The 22799-nt window shown below is 42.7% G+C and overlaps 1 protein-coding gene across 1 annotated transcript in view; it reads right to left on the bottom strand.

Annotated features, from left to right (window-relative positions):
* Positions 1 to 15151: 15151 nt before the first annotated feature.
* The window catches only part of LOC129824823 (T-cell activation Rho GTPase-activating protein-like), a 12576-nt gene continuing 4928 nt past the window's right edge, over positions 15152 to 22799 (bottom strand). Inside the window, exons 4-12 of the mRNA XM_055884325.1 lie at positions 22149 to 22233; positions 21370 to 21417; positions 20818 to 20866; positions 20348 to 20511; positions 18309 to 18470; positions 17988 to 18097; positions 17297 to 17477; positions 16930 to 17026; positions 15152 to 16763 (exon numbers count right to left, since the gene is read on the bottom strand). Coding sequence (XP_055740300.1) covers positions 15526 to 16763; positions 16930 to 17026; positions 17297 to 17477; positions 17988 to 18097; positions 18309 to 18470; positions 20348 to 20511; positions 20818 to 20866; positions 21370 to 21417; positions 22149 to 22233 — 2134 coding nt within the window. The 3' untranslated portion in view covers positions 15152 to 15525. The remainder of the gene's footprint in view (positions 16764 to 16929; positions 17027 to 17296; positions 17478 to 17987; positions 18098 to 18308; positions 18471 to 20347; positions 20512 to 20817; positions 20867 to 21369; positions 21418 to 22148; positions 22234 to 22799) is intronic.

The following is a 22799-nucleotide window of genomic DNA, read 5'->3' as shown; positions in this document are numbered from 1 at the left end:
TGCCGCTGAAGAACATCCCTACAGCACGATGCTGCCACCACAATGCTTCACCGTAGGGATGGTGCCAGGTTTACTCCAGATGTGACGCTTGGCATTCAGACCAAAGTGTTCAATCTTGGTTTCATCAGACCAGAGAATCTTCCTTTAGGCGCCTTTTGGCAAACTCCAAGCGGGCTGTCATGTGCCTTTTACTGATGAGTGTCTTCTGTCTGACCACTACCATAAAGGCTTGATTGGTAGAGTGCTGCAGAGCTGGTTGTCCTTCTGGAAGGTTCTCCCATCTCCACAGAGGAACTCTGGAGCTCTGTCAGAGTGACCATCGGGTTCTTGGTCACCCTCCTGACCAAGGCCCTTCTCCCCCGATTGCTCCATTTGGCCAGGTGGCCAGCTCTAGGAAGAGCCTTGGTGGTTCCAAACTTCTTCCATTTAAAAATGATGGAGGTCACTGTGTCCTTGCGGACCTTCCATGCTGCAGAAATGTTTTGGTACCCTTCCCTAGTTCTGTGCCTCGACAATCCTGTTTTGGAGCTCTATGGACAATTCCTTTCTTAACAAATTTCCGGATATCTTCTAAACTACCCTCAATGCACTATTTTGCAACGTCATATGAAGAATCTACTCTGCATCAGCTAGCTCTATCTGGTTAATGTCAGAGATGAAGAGGCAAAGCGAGAGGTTATACTCTGCCAAAGATCTGCCCTCAAAAATAAGCCGAAGTGAGGAATTTTAGTTTGGAGGTCATTGAATTTTTGGTCAACAAAAAATGGAATTGCTAAGTTGCTACGTGAGACTTATTTCTTCGAATAGACGTTTTTTGTAATGGTTGTGTTACGAATGCACTGATACACAGTACCCTCAGAAAGTACTCATACCCCTTGACTTCCACATTTTGTTGTGTTACAAACTGAATTCAAAATGGATTAAATAGATTTTTTTCCACATCTACTCAAAATACCCCATAATGACAAAGTGAAAACATATTTATAGAAAATTGTTGCTAATTTATTGAAAATGAAATACAGAAATATCTCATTTACATACAGTACCAGTCAAAAGTTTGGACGCACCTACTCATTCTGTCATGGTTCCACCTGTCACCAGAGGACAGCAGAGACCGTCCTAGAGACATTAACCACACTCAGGTGTGTCCTATTACTCATTATGATTTCCCTGTTAAAAGAGGTGTGTTTTCTGGTTTCCTTTGCAGAAGCTTTAGTTTAGTGTGTGTGTGTGTGTGTGTGTGTGTGTGTGTGTGTGTGTGTGTGTGTGTGTGTGTGTGTGTGTGTGTGTGTGTGTGTGTGTGTGTGTGTGTGTGTGTGTGTGTGTGTGTGTGTGTGTGTGTGTGTGTGTGTGTGTGTGTGTGTGTGTGTTTCCTGAGTGAGTTTTTGAGACATAGTGTTTGTTGTTCCCCCCAGTGTAATGTGATCCCGCGGCTACTGTTTATCAGTAAAGTATTTATGTTTATCCTTAACCACTGATTCCTCGTCTGGTCTATTCTCTGCACCTGGGTACAACCTCACCACGTCTTTGAAATAACACATGGAATCATGGAATCACCAAAAAAGTATTAAACAAATCAAAATATATTTTAGATTTGAGATTCTTCAAAGTAGCCACCCTTTGCCTTTGATGGCAGCTTTGTACACTCTTGGCATTCTCTCAACCAGCTTCATGAGGTAGTTACCTGGAATGCATTTCAATTAACAGGTATGCCTTGTTAAAAGTTAATTTGTGTAATGCATTTAAACCAATCAGTTGTGTTTTGACAAGGTAGGGGTGGTATACAGAAGAGAGCCCTATTTGGTAAAAGACCAAGTGCATATCATGGCAAGAACAGCTCAAATAAGCAAAGAGAAACAATTTCAAGAACTTTTACATGTTCTTCAAGTGCAGTCGCAAAAACCATCGAGCGCTATGATGAAACTGGCTCTCACGAGGACTACCACAGGAAAGGAAACCCAGAGTTAACTCTGCTGCAGAGGATAACTTAATTAGAGTTAAGTGCACCTCAGATTGCAGCACAAATAAATTCTTCACAGAGTTGAAGTAACAGACACATCTCAACATCAACTGTTCAGAGGAAACTGCGTGATTCAGGCCTTCATGGTCGAATTGCTGCAAAGAAACCACTACTAAAAGACACCAATAAGAAGAAGAGAGTTGATTGTGCCAAGAAACACAAGATTTTTGGTTCCAACTGTGTCTTTGTGAGACGCAGAGTAGGTGAACGGATGATCTCTGCATGTGTCATTCCCACTGTGAAGCATGGTGGAGGAGGTGTGATGGTTTTTGGGGTGTTTTGCTGGTGACACTCAGTGATTTATTTAGGCACACCTAACCCGCATGGCTACCAGAGCATTCTGCAGCGATACGCCACCCAATCTGGTTTGCGCTTAGTGGGACTATCATTTCTTTTTCAACAGGACAATGACGCAACACACCTCCAGGCTGTGTAAGGGCTATTTGACCAAGAAGGAGAGTGATGGAGTGCTGCATCAGATGACCTGGCCTCCACAATTACCTGACCTCAACCCAATTGAGATGGTTTGGGATGAAATGGACCGCAGAGTGAAGGAAAAGCAGCCAATAAGTGCTCAGTATATGTGGGAACTCCTTCAAGACTCTTGGAAAAGTATTCCAGGTAAAGCTGGATGAGAGAATGCCAAGAGCGTGCTTTGAAGAATCTCAAATTTAAAATGCATTTTGATTTGTTTAACACTTTGTTTAACACTTTTGGTTACTACATGATTCCATATGTCTTATTTAATAGTTTTGATGTCTTCACTATTATTCTACAATGTAGATAATAGTAAAAATAAATAAAAAGCCTTGAATGAGTAGGGTTTGACTGGTACTGTAAATATTCACATCCCTTTTCCTATGACACCTCAAATCGAGCTCAGGTGTATTCAATTTATTTTGATCATCCTTGAGATGTCGTTACAACTTGATTGGAGTCCTTCTGTGGCCAATTACATTGTTTGGATATGATTTAGAAGTATTCCTTCTCAGGAAGGAGAGAGAAAAGAAGAGAGTTGAAGTGACCTTCAGAGCTAGAAGAAGAACAGCAAGCAACACAATACATTTTTGGGGGAAACGAGTTTGATAGCTGTAAGCAAGGGAGTGCGTCAAACGAGGTCCAGTGTTCAGAGAGACGAAAGAAGCGGGGAGCTGAAGGTTTTCCGCCACGACGAGAGTAGAACAGAGTTGAGTTTGGAGGTTATTTTTCTGTGTGTGGCCGCTGCGCATGCTCTCAAATTGTTTGCGCCCGGAGAAGACACGTTTCTGAGGTGAGCAGGACAATTAAGAGATGGAGTTACATCGGGATGCCACCGGGCTGCAAGAAAAGCCAGGAGAAGAGGAATTTTGGGACAGGGACACAGAAAGGTGGATTTCTGAGGAGGAATAGACGGGAGAAAAAGAAGAAGTTGAAGAGAATGAGGAAAGCAGAGGATGGATTAGATTTTGAGGAAGATTGCGGAATGGTGTCAAGTGCAATCAGAGTGAGCAGTGCACCAGACTGAGTTCTTTAGGTGAAATGGAAGTGAATGAGGGCGAGTTAAGTGAGGTGGAAAGTGTGGTGAAAAGCTTGGAGCATGAGCATGGCATCAATGGACATGATAAAGAAGAATCTGGTCCAGTAGGAGTTACATTTTTGGAGAATGTGGATCCTTGCCTTTCGTCGGATCCATTTGTGGTTTCAGGGTGGGTGGGAAAATATTTAGGTGCAGTTGAATCAGTGAAGGTAACCTGTAGTGGACTTTGAACGGAGTCATTTCTAGGGCTCCGGCGTGGCGCAGCGGTTTAAGGCACTCCATCTCAGTGCAAGAGGTGTCACTACAGATCCTGGTTTGATCCCCGGCTGTATCACAACCGGCCGTGATCAGGAGTCCCATAGGGCGGCACACAATTGGCCCGGCGTCGTCTAGGTTAGGAAGCAATGGTTATTAACTGTACCTCAGAAATGGAACGTAATCACAAAAAACTGATGTTGTGGTGGCTGCAGTGAAATTTTTGGGCATACGAGATTTGAGAAAATGTCCAGGTTGTGTTGAGTGGTGGTGTTTTATCCTCCCAGGCAGTTGGCACGGTGCAGGAGCTGATATGGTCAAAGTAGTGGAATGGAGTAGTGGGTTTTTTAATGAGTGTATGGTTAGTTGGAAGGGTGTTTTTTTATATATCAAAAATGATCATGGATTTATATTATAGTCCAGTTGGGGGCAGTAATGCAACATATTGAATGCCTACCGCCGTTAAACTCCAAAGAATAACATGCTGACCAGACTGCTCACACTCGTGCGTCCGCTATGGCGAGCATGTTGATTTTGTCCACCCACACCAGACACGATCAGGATCTGCAGGTTGAAATATCAAAACGAACTCTGAACCAACTATATTAATTTGTGGACAGGTCAAAAAGCATTAAATATTTATGGCAATTTAGCTAGTTAGCTTGCTGTTGCTAGCTAATTTGTCCTGGGATATTAACATTGGGTTGTTATTTTACCTGAAATGCACAAAGTCCTCTACTCTGACAATTAATCTACAGATAAAAGTGTAAACCTTGATAGATTCTATAAATCTCTCCTCCTTCACGCTTCTTCTTCTTTGGACTTTATATGTCGGTTGGCAACCAACTTTAAGATACATTACCACTACCAACTGGACTGGAGTGTGGACCTCAGTTAATCTTTCAATCACCCATGTGGGTATATGTATGTGCACATTTATTTTTGCAACGCACGCGACGTGAGTGGTGTGGTCAGCATGTCGGAAGAAGATTTAGAAAGAAACACATCTGTCTATATAAGGCCTCACAGTTGACAGTGCATGTCAGAGCAGAAGAAGGAACTTGTCCGTAGATCTCTTATATAGAATTGTGATGAGGCATATATCTGGGGAACAGTCTAAAAATATTTCGAGAGTGTTTAAAGTTTCACAGAGCACAGAGCTCTCCATCATTGGGGAATAGAACAAATATTACCCAGACTATTACCCAGAACTACCCAGACTCTGCCTAGAGCTGACCATGAACCAACTGACTACTCTGAGATGAGATGGCAGAACCTGCCAGAAGGACGACAGTATCTACAACACTTCACCAATCTGGGCTTTATGGAAGAGTGGCCAGTCGGAAAGCAACTCCATCGAAAAAGTCACATAACAGCACGCCTGGAGTTTGCAAAAAGGCATGTAAAAGACTCTGAAAGCATAAGACAAAATAAAGCACTATGTCTGGAGAAAACCAGGCACAGCTCATCACCCTTCTAACACCATCAATTCTATTAAGCAAGGTGGTGGTAGCATCATGCTATGGGGATGCTTTTCAGCAGCAGGGACTGGGAGACTGATAAGGATAACATGAATGGGGCTAAATACAAGCAAATTCTTGATGAGAACCTGCTTCAGTATGGAAACGACCTAAGACTCGGGCAAAGATTTACGTTTCAACAGGGCAGTGACCCCAAGCATACAACCAAAGCAAAACGTCATGCCAGGGTAACATTAGCTGGCTGGTAGGGCTACCGTTAGCAGGCTAGTTGGCTAGAAAACTTGCAAGCTGATTTATAACAATAAATTGATAAAGTATTTACTTGTAAGTTGGCTGAGAATAAACCTGCGTCATGAGTGCAAACGTCACACCCCACAAAAATGAGTAAAAATTTGCTTCACAAGTCACAGAATAAGTTGGACTCACTGGACTCACTGTGTTCGAAGTGATTTTCTTATGACTACCTCATCTCTATACCCCACACATACAATTATCTGTAAGATCTCGCAAAGAACGGCACCTATTGGTAGACGGGTATAAAATGTAAAAGCCCCACTACAAAGTTACAGGCGTCCTTCATAACTCAGTTGCCGGAGAAGAAGGAAACAGCTCCGGTATTTCACCATGAGTCCAATTGTGACTCTTAAACAGTTACAGAGTTTAATGGCTGTGATGGGAGAAAACTGAGGATGGATCAACAATATTGTAGTTACTCCACAATACTAACCTAATTGATGGATTGAAAAGAAGGAAGCCTGTACAGAATACAAATATTCTAAAACATTTATCCTGTTTGCAACAACGCACTAAAGGAATACTGCAAAAAATGTGGCAAGCATTTAACTTTTTGTCCTAAATACAAAGTGTTATGTTTGGGGTAAATCCAATACAATCACATTACTGAGCACCACTCTCCATATTTTCAAGAATAGTGGTGGCTGCATCATGTTATGGGTATGCTTGTAATTATTAAGGACTAGGGAGTTTCAGGATTTAAAAAAAGTACAGGCAAAATCCTAAAGGAAACCTGGTTCAGTCTGCTTTCCACCAGACATTGGGAGATGAATATGCCTTTCAGCAGGACAATAACCTAAATCACAAGGCCAAATCTACACTGGAGTTGCTTACCAAGTAGACAGTGAAGTAAACAATACATTTGCAAATATTTTCACTTTGTCATTATGGGGAATTGTGTGTAGATGGGTAATTATTTATTCATTTTTAATCCATTTTGAATTCGAGCTGTAACATGGCAAAATGTGGAATAAGTCAAGTGGTATGAATACTTTCTGAAGGCATTGTATATTTTGTTTGGGGGCGGATACACTGTAGATGTGAGTTTCATATTGTTTTCACCATGTCAATTCCAGACGGAAATATCAAAGTCTCTGCAATAGTGTGGGGTTTCATAGCGTAGTGTGCCTAGCCATTCACTGTGGGAATGATTCAAGTGCAACAGTCAAGTGCAACCTTTCCCATGATCTAATGGCACTTTATGGTTGAATTCTATATTTTATATTTGAAATATTTTTCATTCAAATTTTTAAGGTTAACCACATTACTATGATTTTGAGATACAAATACGATATTATAATATTATAAATCAAATCAAATTGTATTGGTCACACACAGATGGTTAGCAGATGTTATTGCGAGTGTAGAGCAATGATTGTGTTTCTAGTTCCGACAGTGTAGCAATATCTAACATGTAATCTAACAATTCCACAACAACCACCTAATACACACAAATCTAAGTAAAGGAATGGAATAACAATATATTCATATAAATATATGGATGAGCAACGACAGAGCGGCATAGACAAGATTCAATATATGGTATAAAACACGGTATATACATATGAGATGAGTAATGCAAGATATGTACATATTATTAAAGTGACTAGCCTTTATTAAAGTGCCCAATGATTTCAAGTCTGTATGTCGGCAGTAGTCTCACTGTGTTAGTGACGGCTGTTTAACAGTCTGATGGCCTTGAGAAAAAAGTTGATTTTCAGTCTCTGGGACCCAGCTTTGATGCACCTGTACTGACCTCGCCTTCTGGATGGTAGCGTGGTGAACAGGCAGTGGCTGAATAAATATATTTATTTATTCATATTTGTTTTGATGTTTTTCAGGATTTGTGAAATTGCTCCCGAGAACCCATTTTCATATCAGGCGATATGGGTCGCGGTCCCTAGTTTGGGAACTGCTGCACTAGAACCTGTTGCTGCTGTTTCCACAAGAGAAGGGCTACAATTAGCAGCAATTAGATCATCTGCAACAGTTGTCAGACCTGGGCCCTGACAGTCAATCTCAAAAAGACAAATTAGGACATCCCAGAAGAGATCCAGATGTAAGGGAAACCGATATCAATTTTTACTGGGCTCCACTCATATAGAACACAGACACACACACACACACACACACACACACAGTATTTGGGACCAAAAAATCCAAAATCCATCTGCTCCACAGGGTAATTCAACCTGGCTGTGAATAAAATGAAAGACTAAGCAAGGAGGGTTTCTATGCCATTAAAATATATATTAAATTAGACATACCAATTAGGATATTCAAATCAATAATATAACTAATTGCACTATATGGCAACAATGTGTGGGATTCGCTTACAAAACAAGAATTTGACAAATGGGAAAAACACCCAATTGAAACCCTGCATGCGGAATTGTGTAAGAACATCCTCAGAGTACAGAGAAAACAAGGTATGCGGAGCAGAATTAGGCCAATTCCCTCTTCTGATCAATATCCCAAAAAAGAGCCTCCAAATTGTAGAATCATTTAAAAACGAGTGACCCCCACTGCTACCATTACAAAACCAACAACTGTCAAGAGGGAAAGGGGAGATACCTAGTCAGTTGTACAACTGAATGCATTCAACTGAAATGCGTCTTCCTCATTTAACCCAACCCCTCTGAGGTGACCACAGAGAAGAGTCCCCTCAACCAGCTGGTCCTGGAGCTCAATTCACTAACAACTACCAACCCAAGAAAGCCTCCGGACAGCACTCAAATCTGGCCCAACCAAATTAGCACAAAGCAAAAAGAAAACAATATATCACCTATTGGAAAGAAACCACAAGAAATGTAAGTCATCTTCAACGCTATTTGGCTTTAAACACACAGAACATGGTGGCGGACTATGGCCACTGCAACTGACAGAAAACTGAGGAAAACAGTATGTACAGACTCAATGAGCACAGCCTGGACATAGACTGGCTGCCCAGAGAGGACAGAGCACTCATTCTGCCCCCCGGAAGAGAGAGACATTGTCTGATCAACTGTGACAGATGTTCTGATATCAGAAATACTTTCTTCCACAAAAGTAATAAAACAATGAAGAATTTGAAAACCTAAATGATGAAAACTAAATGAAATACATACTCTGTGAAAAAAACTAAATGCTGTCGTTTTAGCAGCCAAATATGTGGCTGCCAAACCTGAGGGACGGCCAGTGGGAAGTATAGTGTGATTATTAATATTTGCCTATTCTTTATTATTTGTTGTAATTGCTCTTAATATGAATATCATTATTATTATTTTTGTTTAATTACAAAAAGTCTAGTATATTCCTGTCTTTGATCATCGTCGCTATACCAGTGCATTCGGAAAGTATTCAGACCACAGAAATTGATTCAATAAATGTTTTCCTTCATCAATCTACACACAATACCCCATAATGACAAAGCGAAAACAGGTTTTTAGGAATTTTTGCAAATGTATTACTAATAAAAAACAGAAATACCTTATTTAAATAAGTATTCAGACCCTTTGCTATGAGACTCGAAATTGAGAGGTGCATTCCATTGATAATCCTTTCTACAACTTGATTTGAGTCCACTTGTGGTAAATTCAATTGACTGGACATGATTTGGAAAAGCACACACCTGTCTATATAAGGTCCCACAGTTGACAGTGCATGTCAGAGCAAAAACCAAGCCATGAGGTTGAAGGAATTGTCCATAGAGCTCCGAGACAGAATTGTGTTGAGGCACAGATCTGGGGAAGGGTAACAAAAAATGTCTGCAGCATTGAAGGTTCCCAAGAACACAGTGGCCTCCATCATTCTTAAATGGAAGAAGTTTGGAACCACCAAGACTCTTCTTAGAGCTGGCCGCCCTGCTAAGCAATCGGGGGAGAAGAGCATTGGTCAGGGAGGTGACTCTGACAGAGCTCCAGAGTTCCTCTGTGGAGATGGGAAAACCTTCCAGAAGGACAACCATCTCTGCAGCACTCCACCAATCAGGCCTTTATGGTAGAGTGGCCAGACGGAAGCCACTCCTCAGTAAAAGGCACATGACAGCCCGCTTGGAGTTTGCCAAAAGGCACCTAAAGGACTCTCAGACCATGAGAAACAAGATTCTCTGAAACCAAAATTGAACTCTTTGGTCTGAATGCCAAGTGTCACGTCTGGAGGAAACCTGGCACCATCCCTATGGTGAATCATGGTGGTGGCAGCATCATGCTGTGGGGATGTTTTTCAGCGCCAGGGACTGGAGACTTGTCAGGATTGAGGGAAAGATGAATGGAGCAAAGTACAGAGCGATCTTTGATGAAAACCTGCTCCAGAGCGCTCAGGTCCTCAGACTGGGGCGAAGGTTCACCTTCCAACAGGACAACGACCGTAAGCACACAGCCAAGACAACGCAGGAGTGGCTTCCCAACAAGTCTCTGAATGTCCTTGAGTGGCCCAACCAGAGCCCGGACTTGAACCCGATCGAACATCTCTGGAGAGACCTGAAAATAGCTGTCCAGCGATGCTCCCCATCAATCCTATAGCTTGAGAGGATCTGCAGAGAAGGGAGAAACTCCCCAAATACAGGTGTGCCAAGCTTGTAGCGTCATACCTAAGAAGACTCAAGGCTGTAATCGCTGCCAAAGGTGCTTCAATTAAGTACTGAGTAAAGGGTCTGAATAATTATGTAAATGTGTTTTTTTATTTTTTTATTATACATTTGCTAACATTTCTAAAAACCCATTTTTTGCTTTGTCATTGTGAGGTTTTGTGTTTAGGTTTAGAATAAGACTGTAATTTTCGAATAAGACGGTAACATAACAAAGTGTGGAAAAAGTCAAAGGGGTCTGAATACTTTCCAAATGGCCTGTATATGGATGTGTGGTAACTTGTGTCTGTACAGGATGAACTCTGAATTACTATATGTATATAATGTATTCTAGTCAATGCCAATACGATGTTGCCCATCATAATATGTATATATTTCATGATTCTATTCTTTTACTTTGAGATTTGCGTGTATTGCGTGTATTGTTTTTTTTTGTGAGTGTAGGTGACGTCGGGTCCGGGTGCCGCTACCGGAACAACCAGGGACGCCTCAGCTGGCTCGTCAGGCTTCCATGCCTCAGCCGTTTCGTCAGGTTTACAAGACCCGGTTGCCCCGTCAAGGGTCCGTTGCCGAGTCTACCGAGGATGCCTCAGCTAGCTTGTTCGTTAGGTTCACAAGACTCGGTTGGCTCGGCAGGCTCCCGTGCCTCAGCAGAAGTGACTGGCTCGTTCCTGTTCCTCGGGACGGTCCCTCTGGTGTGCAACTCTCTTTATGTATTTTTATGTCATTGAGTTTAAGGCCTGTTGACGCAACCTAACAAATATCTTAATGAGATCCCTGTGGGTTTGATGTTCTTTCATTCTGACCAGCCAAGGGTACTTAAACCTCCAGTTCTCCTGTTCTGTCAATGAGACAGTATGTTTTTGTCTGTTACTTCTCACATTTAGAAAAGTCACCTTGGAGACACCGTGCACATTTTCTGATTATCAATGTTCGTCCACTAACCGATAGTCTTCCCAGATGTGTAATCTTGGAGATTGCAGTTGTTTGATTCCAACATATGTTGTTATTTATTCATTTTTTTCTGCTCCAGACTCCAGTGAAGTCATTTAAAAGCATACCCAAACCGTGTGCAAAAATGTGTGTGTAGGCAAGTCTACTTCTCCTTTTGGGGTTGCTAGGCCTACTTTTAAGGTTTTGTTTGTGGTAGCCATATACTGTACACTGAATTGACACACTCTGTTTGTGGTACTTGTTGACATTTTACAGGCCTTCTAAACATTTTCACTCTGACAAAGAAGCAGTTGTGGTTTCAGAGTGAAGAGAGAGAACACTAGTCGATGCATCAGTGGCATGAAACCACAGCAACTTGTTTCAAACTTTCTCACTTGGAAAAAACCCGGAATTCAAACCAAAACAAGCATTTTAAATGTTTTTGTTTTGCTCTGCTTTATATGGAGCACAAAACCTTTCTTAGCCACAAGACTATATGAAACTGCAACACAAAATGTGCATGTCAACCACAAACAGCATTATCAGTTCTCTAAATGTCCCCAAAAAGGATTCTAAGCCGCATGAAGTAGAGAGGCCAGTTTTATGTAGTAACAAAAACGAAACCACTGTGGTAAAAGTGAACATTGCATAAGATGCTTTGCATTTCAATGCCTTTATTTCATGCCAGTGATTGGTCGCAAAGATGCAAGTTTGTACTAACAGTAATTAGCCAATACTTATGGTACACTCTCAATTATCTTTTCAATTAGGTTATCCCTTCGACGTTGTATTTCTAAGCTCTCAGGTACGGCAAAGTGAAGATATCACGACATAATTGCACGTTTGTGCTGTGCATATTATTAGCTAAAGTTTTATGTAACCCGAAAGTGTTACAACACTGAGCAAATGAGTTAAATCTTCCCTTGGGGAACTATTGTCAGTCAGTGCATTGAGCTACTCCTGCCCTTTCGGTTGTCAGGGTCATGGGGTCAATATCATAGACAATGTCTCTATGGTCAACATTTACATAAAACAAACTGGTGGAAATAACATGGCAATAATAGACTATGGGAAGCTGTATTGATGTTTGTTGACCTCCTCCGTCACCCTCCCTCACCCTGTCTTCTGTCTGCGTGTACACTGTTAACTGCTGTCTGCCATCATTAAGGGTTGTAAAAGGGTACAGCCTGGTACTACAGTGTCTCTCTGCTCATTAGTCATTTCTGTGGACCGCCATGTTCTCACAGTTATGTAAAAACCAGGACATCTATCCATCCATTAATTCTGTCAATCAGTCAATCTTGCCCAAGTTATGTAAGGCTCTATGGCTGCCTTTACACGGGCTGCCCAATTCGGATCTTTTTTTCACTAATTGGTCTTTTGACCAATCAGTTCAGCTCTGAAAAAGATCTGATGTGATTGGTTAAAAGACCAATTAGTGGAAGAAAAAAATATTAGAATTAGGCTGCCTGTCTACACACAGCCATAGTGACTGAGGATGAAAATAACCATGAGTCGTTTGTCTCTTTTCTATTTAAACGATGTTCTGAAACGAAGGCCTTGATTCAATCAGGTCAAGCGTGAACCGGCGATAGCCGAAACCCGCATTTGCTGATGTTTCGACGGTGTCGGAGGTGTAACTGCATTGGAGCTGTCAAATCGGTGAGCAGCTGCTCTTGATCATTGTCACAAAGCAACACCCGTTCCACTCGAGATAGAAGTTCACAACGAGAAAGTATAGGCTATATAGAAATAATGACGCTCAAACTGAAAATCATTCAACTAAATAATGAGAATTTCTATCAGCCTAATCGAGGTCTAGTTTACATCTCACATTCCAGTGTTCAAACTTGTAAACTTGACTGCATGGGATTTCTCGTAATGCAACTCTGTGCAGCCGATGGCAATGTCCACTTTCGGTATAACGCCAGGAGCCACATGTGATTTTGACAGCTCTAACACAGTTCCACCTCCGACACCGCCAAAACAACCGTTATGCAAGGGTTAGTTAAAGCGGATCTGATTGAATAGAGCCCTAAATGCATCCAGGTACAGTAGCTTCAATTTCAGCCTCAGCCTGCATCAAGCTAACTGCTTGATTCCATTGTCTTCTATGGTCAGTACGGCTTATATATAATGGTTGGGTTCATCATAACCAAACATTGATTTGTCATGTGCTGTATGAATCTACTGTAATGTTATTTTATCATATACTATAACAGGACATTGTCTTGTGTCGGGCGGCGTCACTCCTATGCGATGCTAGTCCCTCAACCATTAGTGCAGACAAATGTTGCGCTATCTGATGCAAGACAATGAACATTAGAAGTGCTTAAGTCTCTGAGGGTTCTAGAAGGCATGGTCAATGTCATGAAACGCGATATACGTACTGCCCACTGTACATGGATTCATATTCTATTCACACTGTCCGTAGAAACTTCCAGAAACAAATGGCATGCATTATGTCTTCTTCCAACTCTCTTTACCACTCTTTTTTTATTATTGCGTTTTAACGAATGTGACGTTTCGGGTGGGCAGTGTGAGGTTCCGAGGCATGATACAAATTTGTCAGCTTTGGGTCCAGAGCCTTAGGTTGGTACACTATTTTTTCATCACAGCTAGCTACTGGTCTAAGAGTCAATATCTGATTTTAGGAAACGAATCATGCTCGTAGTAAATGAATCTAGGAAAGTCTGACAATGAATCCTCCTTGGTGAGAGTAGTCATGAATAAGTAAGGCTTTAATAACCACAGTTAAATTAATACTTTAGTACTTTATGTGTGCCTGTACTGCAGGCAAATGAAAGCCTACTAGAGCTGAACAACATTAATGAATTAGAGACCAACGCTAAGAGAGGAAATCTCTCTCACTAAAAAGTTGAGAGAGGAAGCAGTGGCATCGGATCAGCTTAAGGCATCCGCAACAACGAGCAATTCAGAGAAAAACCAAATCCGTCCACGTGATCAGCTTCTGGCTTCCTCTTTCTCGAGCTGCCAGCCAAAACATACTGTTCTCTCAATGAAGGATGTTCGATGGTGTTGCATAACTGGCCTAGAAAGGAAGGAGCAAGATGGACCTAACTGGTCTAACGCTCACCGCCCCGACCCTTTGAGGCCAACCCAGTTAGTTCCTCATTAATGAGTTCACTAATGGCTTAGAAAGCAGAATGGCAGAATGGCTTATGTAATTATGGGAGCTCATCTCTTACTTACTTACTGACTTTATTGTCCCCATGGGGAAATTTTGTTGCAGTGTAATGTACACATTTAAATACAAAACAAAATTGACAATACAACTTTCATAACAGTTACATTATTAAAAAATTATAATAATTATAAGAAATAAAGAAATAAAAATAAATAATTAAAGACTAGCCTGCTGGCCTTACGGAGTCGATAGGAACATTAGCCCGAGCTATTTAGGAGGGATATCACAGCTGGCACAAATTATTGTCTAGTTGTGTTTTTCCTGCTGAGGGGTGCCCTATACCTGCGCCCAGAGGGGAGAAGTTCAAAGTCCAGGTACAGGGGATGGCTTGGGTCTAAAATGATTTTGTGAGCCTTGCGGAGGGCCCTGACCTTAAAGATCTCACCCAGGCCTGACTGTTTGACTCCAAGTACCTTGCTTGCTGTGGTAATAATCCTTCTCAACATATTTCTCTGGCTGACAGTGGCATTGCCAAACCAACAAACAATACAAAAAGTTAAAATACTCTCAAAAGTTATGTAAAACAGAGTCAATAAAGTACAGTCTACATTAAAAGAGCCCAGCTTTTTGAGAAAGTACAGTCTCTGTTGGCTCTTTTTGTAGATCAGGTCTGTACATTTACTCAACTGAAGCTTATTGTCCAAGAGGACACCCAGGTATTTGCATTCCTCTACAATCTCTATGTTCTGACCTCTGATAGATGTTGCAGAGGTAGGTGTTGTACGCTTCCTGAAGTCTATGCATTTGCATTGCCACATGGTTGTTTGAGTGGCACTGCATGCTTGAGGATGCAACAACCAATTGATTCTACTCAGAGCTGCAAGGTCACGGGACTTTAGTGCTCCGACCGTAAGAACTGGAGAACAAAGTCACAATGTTACATAAAGGTGCTTTATTGTAGTGGAAGTACAGATGTTGTAGAGTCAAGAAATACAAAAAGACACAGGGAAGAAAACATTTTGACAAATGTATACATTTATGCACAGTACATAGCAGTATATTAACAACAGTAAAACAATGGAAATAATGCCAACAATAGCATATTGTTACCCTCTATAACTGCAGATTCCGTTTGTGATTATTTACATAGCTTTGCTTGTAGATGAACTAGAGAAGGCGTCGATTTACAAATAGCTTTTCAGGTAAAATATCGTCATTTTGTACTCTGAACAGTACTACTCATCAAGTCCAACCTAACAGTTGCACGTTTTAATTTGTGTACATTTTAAAGTGAAAAAGTGAAAAAGTCCTTCAAACGTAGGACTCCTTGGTGTAAGAATGCTCCTCGAACACGGGCTGGCTGCACCTCCGTGACACAGTCTCGTGGCGTGACGCTGTCTCGTGGCGTGACGCTGTCTCGTGGCGTGCCCTTGACACGGACTCAGACATCGCTCGCTGGCGGAACCCGACCGAATGCTGCTGGGCTGCAGTGACATCATCACCGTCTATCCCCCGAGAGAAGCAGTCTGTGTATTGATTGACGGGACAGGAGTACAGGAAGTTTGCGTTCATAGAGGCTGGGCGGGACTTCCTGCTGAGAGTGGCAGCGACGGCACTGACAGTCATGGAGCCATAATGCGGTGGGGAGGGCTGAGTCGCACTCTGGACTGCCTGCTCGTACGAAGGGGGCTGGGAGGGCAGTCTGCTGTCCACCTGTAGGAAGACCTCCACCGCAGACAGGGGGCGCTTCTGTCTGAGAGAGGCCTCGGCCACTGGGGCCTCCACCTCACTCTGGGAGTCCTCCTCGAGGGTCCCGCAAGAGAAAGGCTTCTCCTTCTGGTGGTCGCCTTTCTTGAGACTGCCCCTGGCGAAGCCAAAGGCCCCCAGGCTCTTGGTCCTCATCAGGGCTTTACTGTCCACCTTCATGGACACCACTTCCGTCGTGTCTGCCCTCGGGGGCTCTGCCCTGGGTTTGGCGGAGAGGGGAGCATGGCGTGTGGACTGGCCCCTGTGTTGGCAGGCCGGGGATGTCAGCGGCGAGCTGGTGAACAGGGAGACCTCTGATGTGTTGGAGGAGGCGCTCTCCAGGGAGCAGGATGACAGGCATGACGGATCAAGCTGCCGCCAAGTCCTCGTCTGGCTGCCGCCGAGTTTGGGGAGAGACAGCGTGGTGGCATGCCTGGTGTTGGTAACACCACATTCTGGGAGCAGGAAGGAGTCATCAGAGATCTGCTTTTTGAGTGGATGCTCCTCAAAGTCCCGCCCCTCCACGGAGAAATCGTCGTTACTACGGGCCAGGCCAATCAGGCTCCTCTTCTCGGCAGAGGTGAAGATGATTGGCTCTGAGCAGCGGCGGTCGAAGTGCTTCTTGTTGGTGAAGGTGTTGGAAGGGATCGAGCCGCATTGCATCCCGCACGCAAAGAGGAGAGATGGGGACGAGCCGCACCTTTCCCCCTCACCCTCTACGTTCGTGGACCCCATACTGTCCCCCTCAGCGTCCGGGTCGTTGCTGTCATACGCAGAATCGTGTTGCTGTGACGACACGGAATCTGAGGAGAAAGAGAACATTGATGAGCTGCCGTCTATTCCCATTGTTCTATTTTGTTTCAAGCTTTCTGAAACATGTTCCCAGAAATCTGTGTTCACAGAATGTTCTTATTTTCTGTGAAAGAATGTGTAGCAGAGAGTCGCACTTAAAGCAGCCAGTTAACTTACCTGAGTTATCCTCTTCGGGATCTCCCAAAAGGCTCAGGATGTCCTCTCCAAAGATCTCACAGCAATGCTCGATCAGAAACTGTGTCAGCTCTCTCACCTAAAGGAAACATCACAAAGAACACAAAAGGTTAATATTACTTAGAACAATGGTTGAGTGATTGAAAGTAACATTGTTTTAAAGTGTGAAGATTTGGCATTTCCTTTTGCTTAACAACTCAGTCCTGTTTCAGCGCAGACTACAGTAGGATAGAGTTCATAGCAAAAATATAGGCCCACACACAGACACAAACACACACACACGGTTGTTTTCGGTACATGAAAACCACACTGGCAGCTTCAAAGAGTCCAGTCAGAACCGGATTCTCACCTTCTCCACGGTCTGCACGTCTAAGGACATGGTGTCCTTCTGCAGCAGAGTGGGTGCGATGCACAATGCCAAGTTATTGGCGTCCATCTTGTTGGCGTCTGCCCTCTCGGTGATGTGATGGAGCACACACAGAATGTTCCGCAGCAGGAGTATGTTAGGTCCTGGTAGCTTGTCTACCACCCTGAGAGGGGAAAGGGAAGGAAGGAGAGAAAGAACAGGAAAAAAATGTAGATCAGTTTGCCGCTCGCAATTTGTTTTTGTAGCTTCTCTTTTTGAGAGGGGGAGGAAACTAAAAAATAAGTGTACACATTGAGGGTAGAGGCACTTCTTCCTCATTGTCTGACTCTAAAAAACTCAATTGAAAATCTATTCTTTGAAACACCTAAACGGAAATGGTAAAGTAGAGTTTATTGGGGGGGGTTTTCAACCAAAATGCCTACATTAGTCTTACATTAGCATAACGTTTACGGCTACGGCCTCTCATGTAGGTTTTATATAAGATTATGCCCCACAAGTACGACAGTAATATAGTTCACCAATGGGGATGGCTCAACAGGTGGTACAGCTGCTAACGCTACGTTTAGCCTAGCATCAGCTCATTAGTAGTTGGTAGTAACTTGGTAATGCTGCATTAAAAATAAATTCTGATTCTGATTCTAGGTGATTTACTTTTTAATGGCTGGTAGCTTACCTTTTGAGCTCTAAGCTTCTGTGGTGGATGTCCTTAGTCTCCAGGGCCTTCATCCAGGTCTCATACATATCCGACACTAGCAGGCTGCCCGGGAGCTCCTTCAGAAAATTCTGCAATTAGGAGGGAAAGTGTCGGGGTTAGAACATATTACAGTAGAAGACTGCTGATAAGTAGTAATAGGTGCTAACACACTAACAGGTCTAATTAGAGGTCATAGAGCTGCTTCTCCCTTTGTCTCCCTGCTCCAGGTGGACGGACAGACAGATGGACGGACATGGAAAAGGAAAGGACAAATCAGTGAACAGATGGATGATTCTTTACCTTGAGTAGTCCCACCAGGAGAACCACGGGCAAGGACTCCATCTCCACCTCCGTCCCACTGTCGAGCTGCTCCCTGATGGCCTTCAGGTTCTTACTGTTGCCGTTCTTCCTGAACACCCCCTCTGTGGAGGGGCCTTTCTTGCACAGCAGCACCAATATATCCTGGTGGGGGGAGAGAGGAACGGAGGGAGGAAAAGAGGTCAAACCAGGCTGAGAAATGGCATGAACAAGTCAAACAACCTGCTGTGGATGAGTGTGTGTACAATTTATATATATAGACACTATCGTTCAAAAGTTTGGGGTCACTTAGAAATGTCCTTGTTTTTGAAAGAAAATTTGATCAGAAATACAGCGTAGACGTTGTTAATGTTGTAAATTACTATTGTAGCTGGAAACTGAAGTTGGAGACTTTTATTTCCCTCACCAACTTCAAACATCAACTATCTGAACAGATAACCGATCGCTGCAGCTGTACATAGTCCATCTGTAAATAGCCCACCCAATCTACCTACCTCATCCCCATACTGTTTTTATTTTATTTACTTTTCTGCTCTTTTGTACACCAGTATCTTTACTTGCACATCATCATCTGCTCATTTATCACTCCAGTGTTAATCTGCTAAATTGCAATTATTCGCTCCTATGGCCTATTTATTGCCTACCTCCTCATGCCTTTTGCACACACTGTATATAGACTTTCTTTTTTCTACTGTGTCATTGACTTGTTTATTGTGTTATTGGCTTGTTTATTGTTTACTCCATGTGTAACTCTGTGTTGTTGTCTGTGTCACACTGCTTTGCTTTATCTTGGCCAGGTCGCAGTTGCAAATGAGAACTTGTTCAAGTTTATCATTTTAAAAGGCTAATTGATCATTAGAAAACCCTTTTGCAATTATGTTAGCACAGCTGAAAACTGTTGTTCTGATTAAAGAAGTAATACAACTGGCCTTCTTTAGACTAGTTGAGTATTTGGAGCATCAGCATTTGTGGGTTCGATTACAGGCTCAAAATGGCCAGAAACAAAGACCTTTCTTCTGAAACTCGTCAGTCTATTCTTGTTCTGAAAAATGAAGGCTATTCCATGCGAGAAATTGCCAAGAAACTGAAGATCTGATACAACGCTGTGTACTACTCCCTTCATAGACCAGCGCAAACTGGCTCTAACCAGAATAGAAAGATGAGTGGGAGGCCCCGGTGCACAACTGAGCAAGAGGACAAGTACATTGGTGTCTAGTTTGAGAAACAGACGCCTCACAAGTCCTCAACTGGCAGCTTCATTAAATAGTACCCGCAAAACACCAGTCTCAACTTCAACAGTGAAGAGGCAACTCCGGAATGCTGGCCTTCTAGGCAGAGTTCCTCTGTCCAGTGCCTGTGTTCTTTTGCCCATCTTAATTTTGTATTTTCATTGGCCAGTCTGAGATATGGCTTTTTCTTTGCAACTCTGCCTACCCAGGCCAAACTCGGACAACGCTGGGCCAATTGTGTGCCGCCCCATGGGGCTCCCAATCACGGCCGGTTGTGATTCAACGTGGAATCTACCCAGGGTCTGTAGTGATGCCTCTAGCACTGAAATGCAGTGCACCACTCGGGAGCCCTATATGCTTAAATTATTCTGTGAGGGGTAGGCCAGGGGCAGACTGAGACAGACGGTGCGTTGTGCATGTCAGCTGGAAGTGGAACATTACATAGATTCAATCTGCGGTTGGGTTGCAGACAAGCAGGTCCTTAGCAACCATTACCAAGTGCTTTGGTAACTAACTGCACGTATTAGTAACAATTGAATGGCCTGATTGATCAAGTGCCCTAGTCAATAAACCCTTTGAGCTAAACACCTTGGTAGAATGAGGTGCAGATCAAATCAATAGCCGTCACTACGATTCATTACAGCTGTCTATTCTTTCTCACTCAATCCCCACAGTCCCACGCCTTGTACAAATTATGAAAATCTGACAAAGATAATACAGAACAAAGATATTACAGAACAAAGATATTACAGAATAAAGATAGTTGTGGTACAGTTTGGTAGATTGACATACTGTGATAGGCTTCGGAAGAGTCCCGTCCTCTGGGCAGGTCTTGTAGAGAGACTGTCCAAACAGATGGCTCTTGGAGTCTGTGTCTGGACGGGAGGACATGCTGGTGAGGGTGGAGCTTCTCCTCAACTTCCTCAAGATGCCCCATTTACTGTTGCTACCATTTTCTGTTACGAAAGAAGCCAAACATTTAGGCAATTTGTGTAGGTATAGCATACACTATTATAAAGGGTTACGGTGTACTAATAGCATTCCTGAGAAAGACTGTGAGTGTGAGAGAGAGAGATAAACACATGATATAAGTTGATGTTCTTGTTTTAGCTTGACATTCACACGGATCATTGGTGTGTCCTGTTTCTCTCTCTCTCCTACGGTTTGAATTATTTTCTCTGTCTAAGTTGGCACACACGTATATACACACTGTGGGGCCTTAACCAACCTTGTGGTTCAGAGATGTTGTTTTTCAAACTCACCAATGGGCTGTGTTACACAGCTGGGCACGGCGGGGATCTTTGTGTCACTCTGGAAATGCAAAACAGGAGATGTAGTCATGAGCATGTATGAGGAACATGTGGCAGGGGAGCCACACCCTCTGTTTGCATGCCTGTTTCCATGTGAAGGTGCGGGGTGGTAAATTATCTAACCCGCCCTCTCTCCCTCCTCCTCTCCCTCCCCAATCACCCAAACAATTTACCCTTCAATAACACCCATCAAAAAAGCCCACCACTTTCAAACTAATGTCCCCTCAAGAACACCACAAGGTCCTCCACTTGAAGGAAACAACACAAACCCTCCTTAAAAAAAGCACAATCACTGTACAGTATCAATAAACTGTTACAATGTATACACTTGTGTTATAAGCGCTTCTGTTTGATAAACAGATTGCAGCGGTCTGAATTCCCCCAGAAACCCTCAAAAATAATCTTCATATAACCTCATACAAGGTGTTTCTCCCCAACACATGTTGAGCCAGAACAATTGACACATGGATGAAAGAAGCAGAAAGTGTACTGTACGGAACTCACATCAAGCAAAAACTTGATAGAAGGCTCCATGCCCACTCCTGTTTTAGCCTGAAACGAAGAGAGAGAGATTATTATGTATAGTGCAGATGAAAGTTGTGACTCCTTCCGGAAGCAATTATACTACATATTAGGCAAAGGTCAATGTATGCTCATTCCAATTCTATAAGTACAATTTGAATGGTGTCAAACAAAAGCCCATTATGCTTGAATGGCGCTGCAAAGTGTGTCTGCATTGAGCACCTTTCTAAGCATGTCCGATACCGGGTCTTTACTGATGATGGCGCTTTATAGAGGTAATATGCCTCTTCAGAGCCTTAAGAGCCATCAACATGAGAGCAAGAGATAGAATGCAAGTCAATGCTCTAAATTGGCTGTATACGGTGCAATACAATGATATCTTGATATCAATGACCGAGCTAAACACTGGTATCTCGATATCAAGGACTGGCTGGACACAGGTGAAAGTATAACCATCGCTTCTATAGTATCTGCCATCACTGCCTTTGGTAACAAGAATCTGGGTGATGTATCAGGGACTATGACTACAGTCTACAAAGTATGCGGTATGGTAATAAAGTTCACCGTTTTCTTCTCTGTTTCAGGTGTTCTGATAGCTGTTTCTGTAAATTTAGCACACTGGAGAGTAGGATAAAGCTGCATTCAAAATGGCATCCTGTTCCCTATAGTGCACTACTTACCCTATGGGCCCAGGTCAAAAGTAGTGCACTGTATAGGGAAATAGGTTGCCATTTGGGACATGGCCTAAGCGATAGACTTACTGTGATACTGCCGCTCAGCACCTTCATGAGGACACTTGGGGCTGGTGTGGTAGAACCTGCCCTTTCTTTTGCTGCTTTAATCTTCCTGGAATGAGGAAAATACATACATCAAATATATATGTCTATATACAAATATTTCACTGATCTCCAGTCAGTCCCTAGTTATTCTCGCGAGCCATAATAGAGAGTGACTACTCCCTAGTTAGATGGATGTTGTCGTACATGTGGTCTCTACACAACCGCTCTCTGTATGTGTCAAAAGGGTGTGTTTGCCGTTGTGTGTGTGCATGCGTGCACGCGTGCGCGTGTGTGAGTGTGTTGCGGGGTGTGTTCTAAAAGAGGATCAAATGGATATTCTGAATATGATCAAATCTTAACTTGAATATGAGTGAAAAGAATGATAACCATTAACAATTGTGTGACAGAACAGAATGTTGGAACTATATTCTATATTGAACTATAAGTTCTGACATAATGAAGAATATTGTAATATTCACTAAAATACAGTTCCCATCTCCAACACAGGTATGCTTATAATACTAATTCTATTCACAGTCCTTCAATAATTATTATATCTAATTGAATGACATTAGCAGTACAGTCCCATTGATACTGCAAGTTATTACACATAATGCCTATCTTCATATAGTA

The sequence above is a fragment of the Salvelinus fontinalis genome, chromosome 27 (assembly GCF_029448725.1).
Source record: "Salvelinus fontinalis isolate EN_2023a chromosome 27, ASM2944872v1, whole genome shotgun sequence".
Taxonomy (NCBI): domain Eukaryota; kingdom Metazoa; phylum Chordata; class Actinopteri; order Salmoniformes; family Salmonidae; genus Salvelinus; species Salvelinus fontinalis.
This window is presented reverse-complemented; position numbering and strand designations above follow the sequence as displayed.